Source organism: Lolium perenne, chromosome 7, assembly GCF_019359855.2.
Source record: "Lolium perenne isolate Kyuss_39 chromosome 7, Kyuss_2.0, whole genome shotgun sequence".
Lineage (NCBI taxonomy): Eukaryota > Viridiplantae > Streptophyta > Magnoliopsida > Poales > Poaceae > Lolium > Lolium perenne.
The window spans coordinates 171,884,624-171,891,887 of NC_067250.2; the positions used below are offsets into that span (position 1 = coordinate 171,884,624).

The 7,264-nt window shown below is 42.9% G+C and overlaps 1 protein-coding gene across 1 annotated transcript; it reads left to right on the forward strand.

Annotated features, from left to right (window-relative positions):
* Positions 1-1,752: 1,752 nt before the first annotated feature.
* Positions 1,753-7,028, forward strand: LOC127301065 (probable E3 ubiquitin-protein ligase XBOS35). Its single transcript, XM_051331281.2, has 11 exons — positions 1,753-2,132; positions 3,253-3,458; positions 3,588-3,647; positions 4,278-4,349; positions 4,461-4,636; positions 4,714-4,874; positions 5,052-5,110; positions 5,183-5,229; positions 5,689-5,829; positions 6,240-6,331; positions 6,410-7,028. Exons 2-11 carry the CDS (start codon positions 3,264-3,266, stop codon positions 6,850-6,852), a joined length of 1,446 nt encoding a protein of 481 aa, XP_051187241.1. The 5' UTR covers positions 1,753-2,132; positions 3,253-3,263; the 3' UTR covers positions 6,853-7,028.
* Positions 7,029-7,264: the final 236 nt, after the last annotated feature.

Sequence of the window (7,264 nt, forward strand, 5' to 3'; positions counted from 1 at the left end):
GGCACCCAAGAGGAACATGAAGAAGGGACGGACCCTCTACTGTACCCCCGTGCCAGAGGCTGGTCGGGAAATGAGGAGGGGCTCTCCAAGGTCCTCCTTATGGCGTGCTACTCAACCAACAAGTAGGGCATCATTGGCTTGTGGCACAACGGCGCGGGTCACAATGTTCTCCCCGCCACAGCGTACCTCGTTTTCGTCCAAGAGATCGTGGCAGGTGATCATAAAGATCCGGTTCTTCTGATTCCTCTATGATCAGATTGCACAACCAAATACCAATGGGGTGCATCAGCAGAACCAAAATGGCCTATGTGCAGCCCACCAAACAAAGATGGGTTAGGATCTCAACCGGTGCAGGAAAAACCTTCACATGCCACCAAACGAAGTCCACTATGTGGCCCGAAGGTCGTTTTGAACTGACTATCTGAGATGGAGGCGCTGGCTATCTGAGAAGGCGCAAGACTGGCGCAGGAGAGAGGGTATTTGCATGTGGTGATTGAGAGTGATTCCGTGGTGGCTGTTAAACTGTGCATGCAATGCCGACGATCAAAACAAGTCAAAACTTAGATCTATTGTCCAAGAGATTGGAGAAATTAGGAGAGCTTTTGCTAGCTTTAGTATTCTTGTTGTTGGACGGGAAGAAAATAATGATGCTCATTTGTGTGCTAAGCAAGCTAGTATTGATAGGAGGAGTTGCTTGTGAATTAATTATAACCCTGGCTTTCTCACTGACACTCTCGCGAATGATTGTAATTCTGTTGCGTAATCAATGAAGCCCTCACCCGCAGAGCTTGCCCTGAGGAGCCCAAAAAATGGCCCAAGCTACCAAACATGCCAGTAGTGGTTCTCAAACGGCCTTTGTTTGGTTTTCTCATGTTCTACGACAAGACACGCTCCCCTCTTTATAATTGCTGCCTTTTTCGTCTTAGATCTGGATTTGGAGCAATATTAGTTTTCTTCATAGAAGTCGTTTGGAAGCCAGGCTTTCATTTCGTTTGTAGCATTTTGACATTTACATTGTAATTCCAGAAAAGGACACTTGTTTGGTTGCCACAGGAATTGCAAATGACAGCAGAATTCAATATTGAATTTGTAAATGGCTTCCATAGAGAAACGCAAATGACATGTTTCAGCTCGGATTTGTGTTTACCCATGGCATCATTTTGCTGGATTTTCGAAATGAAACGATGGTCCAATTCTGTGGCAACTAAACAGCCCACCTATAGAATTCATTGGAATTCCAGAACTCCATACCCCAATGATGAATACCAAACGACTTCTTAGTGAATAGACATTGCATGTTCTAGCTGCTCGGAAAAAAAGAGGAAGACTTTGGTAATCAAAGGAATGCCATATATATGATATTATATTTTGTCACATGAGAATGACACAACACGTTTTCATACATCAGCTACACATACATAAAGGTAGTAACTAAAAGTCATCATGATTATCGATCTAGAGTTGGTCAAGGCGAAAATCAATTTTAAGTAAACAATGTACCTCCGATAACAAATATCGAAATAACATATACTTCTCGCACATAATTAGTTAAATTTGGGGATTAATCTTAAACAGAATGCAATGCATTATTTCAATTACGTCCTCCTGTGTCTCTAGGTGCCCACGTCACTTGTACTGCAAATACCAGAAAACGAAGGGGGGGAAGAAGTTGTCAGTGCAGGCTTTCCGACACCGCGAAGGAACATTTGTGACAGACCAATTCCACGCCTCCGGCGCCGGCAGCTAGCCAGTAAACAAATATTAATTCGCGAGAGCCAATTCGATTCCGTTCCATGTGTAGATGTGTGCACATCGTCCTCCTTCCTCCTGCTCTCCACTGCATGCCCCCCCTCCCCATCCTTGTCTTGTCTCCCACCTCCCTTGTTCTTCTCACCCAGCCCCATCTCTGCACGCGAGTGCCGTCCCTGACAGACAGGGACAGCTAGAACGCGCCAAGCCATTTGCAGTTTCTGATCCCGTGGTGCCGTCGGCGGTGGCTTCCATCTGCTTCCTTCCGCTTTTCCCTGAGCTGCGTTTCTTGATGAGTTGATGGTGGCGGCAAGGGGGCGGCGGAGGAGCTTCTTCATCCCGGGTGCCGGCCGCCTGAAGATCCCATTTCGGGAGGGAGGCAGGTGAGGAGCAATGGGCTGTCCTAATCCTGATTACTTGCGCAAATCCATTTCTTGTAGCCCAAAGATCTGGTTTGCCGGAGATACGCTTGCAATGTTTTCCATGTATCGTGGGAAAGAATGCGGGCAAGCTCGTGATCCGGGTTCGTTGTTTCTTGATTAGTCGCTGAATTGTTCCATGTATGTTATTATATGTTATCTTACGAAATGTCAAAATGTGATACAAGTTTTAGTCGATGCCGTGTACTCCAGTTCTTATTCCCCCCTCTGTTCTTTCTCTTTTTCGTCACCGATAAAAGTCAATTCGTGAGCTCAATGCCGATGCTGGTAGTTGTGCCATTCCTCCTTGGAACCATGGGGCGGTTGTCCTGAGAAGGACATGAGACAATGACCCGTCTCTGTTGCTGTTTCAACAATTATTACTGCGTCTCCCAACAACTCCAATAGTAAGAAACTAATAATATTAGTATATAGTAAAACAAGAGGGCGTCACCTACCATTTCTTGGATCAGCTGGGGACATTCTGTTGTGTAAAGATGGTGCCCTTTAGTTTTATTCTAGTTCTGTTGAGTCAATTTGTGGTTCTCTGATCCATATTGAGTGTCCGGTTGGTCAGAGTACCTTATTGGATCAGCAGATGCTACTTTCTTGCAGAGGGATGCTACCTCTGTTTAGATTTCTTGCTTATTCTGTCAATTTGAGGTAGTATTTCTTTCAGAAAGGGTGCCAACTTTGTTACCATTTATGCCCATTGGATTCTCACATATGACCTACTCATCCAATTACTAACTTCCAGAGCTCATAATGTGAATCTGTTGCTAGATTATGGTACAACCGCCTCGTGATCTGCTATGCCATTTCAACTTTGCATACGTATGATTTTGGTGCTTTGCGAAGTGGACAGCTGGCTTAATTCCCCCTTTTCCTGAAGCAGTTTCTTGTGGAGTGTCCCCTCCCACATGAATTTGGGGCATTTTACTCACTTATAGCACTAGCTCTCCATTCTTGGTGCCTCAATGCCCTTGGCTTAAAGAATTCTGTGACCCCATAGCATGCTCAAGTATTGAACTCCAATATATGGCGAGTCCTTCATAAGCGCCGCTAACAATTTGTGGTTTCATAGGTAGAAGCACCATGGGTCTCTTAGGTATGATGGGTGACTCATTTGGTTGCTCAGCTACCGGTGAGCGGCTCGTTTCTGCGGCAAGGGATGGAGACATCCAGGAGGCTAGGGCCCTATTGGAGCTTAACCCCCGGCTTGCACGATACTCGACATTCGGGATCCGAAATTCGCCTCTCCATTACTCGGCGGCGAAGGGCCACCATGAGGTGATTCAACGATTTTCTCCACACAGCTCTTATCAATCTGTAGTTATTCATTTGCCACTTTTTTTAATTTCTTAAATCAGCGTATGTTTGTTCGATATTTATTGACAAGCAATTTCATTGTTCCATTAGATTGTTTCCCTTCTAATCGAATCTGGTGTTGATATCAACCTTAGGAATTGCAGAGGACAGGTGAGTTCTCTTTCTTCTTCCACCATGTTCATCACTGATATCCATTTCTTGACGATCCATAATATCTCTTACTCCCCCTGTCCCGTAATGTATATTGCTTGTAATAACATCTTATATTACGGGGCGGAGGGTTGTAATAACATCTTATATTACGGGACGGAGGGAGTAGTAATTTTTGAATATTTCATTGTATCGATAAAGGATACTTTCTCCTCACTGTATAGAAATGAATTAAACCAAGATTATCCCAGAAATTGTTTATTTTCATATATATTGAAAACTGTCTGCTTGCAGTCCTGCAAATATATGAATTTCTCATATTTCTGAGGTTTCTCATGTCTTAAAATAATGTTATTAATAGTTTGATGTAGATGGACACGTTACGACTTTCTCTTAGTTGAGATCCTGATTTTTGTTGTCAAAACTTGAGTATATAAAGATCAGAAATCATTCATTATACAAATTGCCCGTATCCATATAAATGACCTTAACAGAAATATATCCTATTGGATATTCTTCAAGGGGTTATTTGATTTCACCTTGCTCTGTTCGTTCCATCTCTGATTTGTTCTCAGAGACAATTTTTCTTTGATTCCGGTGTCAACTCTAAACACAGCATTTGTTGTGCAGACTGCTCTGATGCAAGCTTGTCTATATGGTCACTGGAAAGTTGTACAGATCCTAGTTCTTTTTAAAGCTAATGTAAGTGAACATCAACTTTTTCTTGTGTTTTTGTTATCACAAAATTAGTTGTTTGTGTCAAACAAGGTTATAATTTCTACTGATGCAAGTGATATGTATGTTAAATCATAGATTCACAAAAAAGATTGTTTTAGTGGCGCAACAGCAATTCATTTTGCCGCCCTGAAAGGTCATACTCGGTGCATCCGGCTTCTTGTGGCTGATTACGTGCCTAGTGTGCCAGATTTTTGGAATAGTATGCACGTCACACCCACAGATGAAACAAATAAGGAAGCTTTTGACGGAGGGTATGTCAGTTTCTGACGTTCATATATGTTGGCATCTTTTGATAACTAATAGGAATAAACATTTTCCTTTGGCTCAGAAATCTTCGGAGACTAGTTAATGCAAAGTCAGATGGAGGTGTCAGCGCTCTTCACTTGGCAGCTCTTCACGGGCATGCTGAGAGCTTGCAACTGCTGTTAGACCTTGGAGCCTCTGTCTCTGAGATCACGGTCAACGATGGTTCAACTATTGATCTCATAGGTAAAAAAATAACAGGCTACAAAACTGAGCAAAAAATATTCAATGTTTAACTAATTCAAGTAGTCATGGTTTACGAAACTTTGCCATTACATCTGACATCGAAATGCGCTGAACATGAAAATATCCTGAACTTCTTTATATGGTCATAGATAGATTAACACTTACCTAAATTTGCAGGTTCAGGAAGCACACCCCTTCACTATGCAGCGTGTGGTGGAAGTGTTGTATGCTGCCAAGTATGCATTAACTTCTCTTCCATGAATTTGATTTTTTTTATCCAATCCCCTTCACTGATTGTCGTAAAACAGCTTCTCATTGCAGCAGGAGCGGACATGGGAGTTGAAAATGCTAACGGGTATGCCTAGGAAGTTCAATGTTTCTATTATAAAGTATTTGTTTGTACAGTTCACAAATTGAACAACTGCAGTAGATTGTTACTTTACCATTGCCACGTAAGTTCTTGCGCAGTCTTTGTTTATCTGAGATAGTGCTTTCTGAGAATCTGATCTATCTACTGATGTCACTTCCATAAATTTCATGCTGATGGGCTCTTTTATGTGAATACCTGAGCTAACTATGTCAAATGCCAACTAACTGTGACTTGTATCTTCCTAAATACATCATTTTTGCTTCGAGCTGAACTGACATGTAAAGCCAGTTGTTTGCATTTTGTGCTTATGTCCATTGCGATGTCATATGATGGCCTGGGCTTATAGTTAGCATTAGCCCTTCCCATTAAAGCCTATGTTAGGAAAACAATTTTCATGTACCTTGTTCAGATGGTTTACTGTATTCTAATGATATTTCTTTGAAGGTTGACTCCTTTGATGGTGGCTCGTTCATGGCACAAAACCAGTGCTGAAGGCATCCTTAGCAAACTTCCGGAAGGGAGAGTACGCATTCTTCCGTCACCTTATCTGTCCCTTCCACTGATGAGCATTGTCAAAATTGCTCGGTGAGTTCAAATAGAATACACTGTATCTACATATTGTTATCTTATTATTATGTCTTAAATTACTGGTTCAAACCAATGAAATTTCTCCAAAGTACCAAGCATCTGTACTCGTGTACTAACGTTGTGCACAAAGCCACGCTCATTTACATATTCAACAAGAGTGGTAAGGTCACTAAGTTTCAAAACAGAGATGCATGTGTTAGCAAACAGAAGAAAGTAATACCTACTTCATTGTAGGAGAAATTGTGCCTCAGTATGTGCAGAATGTTGAGAATGAGAATTTGGAATTTTATCTCATCGGGCATCCAATAGTTTTCTGAGGCTCATTTTCAGTTCACAAGGAACGGATAAACTGTTCTCTGTTTGTTATGCACCGGTTGAAAACTCACTCCTGTGTTAATTGTACACAGGGAATGTGGATGGAGAAAAACCTCTGTCTCATCAACTTGCCATGATCCATGTGTCATATGCTTGGAGATGGAATGTACGGTAGCTGCAGAAGGTACTAACGTAGTAGACCTTATTATGCTGAATCGTTCTACCTTGTCAAATCCATTCATAAGATTTTGTGTTTCAACAGGTTGTGGCCACGAGTTCTGCACCAAATGTGCTCTCTATTTGTGCTCCACCACTAGCAGCTCGACATCAATCCGCGGCGTGCCTGGCTCCATATCTTGCCCTTTGTGCAGGCACACAATAGTCTCGTTCGTAAAGCTCACGAGCACCACCCCAATAAAGGAGCTTCCATGGACAAGCTCATCATTAGCTCTATGTGCGGCAGGCACAGGCACCGCCTCCAAGTGCACTAGCTCTTTGCACCGCCATTCTGACATGCGCCGCATACGCTCCTCCTCAGTGCACCTGGGATGCTCCTCTTTTAGATCCGGTAAATTGTCATCCATCAAGATGAATTGTGCAGGGCTTGACGAGACGATGCCCTGCCTCGTCAGCTGTCTTCGGCCGGATGCACGTCGATCGTCTTCATATAGGGAAAGAATCAGTAGATATTCAGAGTTTTCATAGCATTTCAATTTGTTGGTGTTGTGCCTTCCGTCCAGTTTCTGAGTTTTGTGGGCATTGGCAGTGTCCAGTGTCTGCCTATGTTTAGCTGTTTCGTTGTACATGTGGCATGATCTGCTGCTTGTCTTATAACATGGCATGTGATCATGATGCTTAACAGATTAAGATCTGTTTGTGTATATGGCGTCTTATCAGCTTCAACTATGTAGTATATGCGAGTTATGAAAAGCGGGCTAGGTCTTTGATCCCCCATCATGAATCTCTGAAGGCGAGGAGGAAGGGAATGATGAGCAGCGCCATCCGTCGAGCTTCACCAATCTGAAGCAGTGACTGATGTGACGGACCATCCTCATGATCCTCACCGGTAAATCGCCCTCTGATCGTGTTTTCAACAAAAGTCCACGTCCATTGGGCT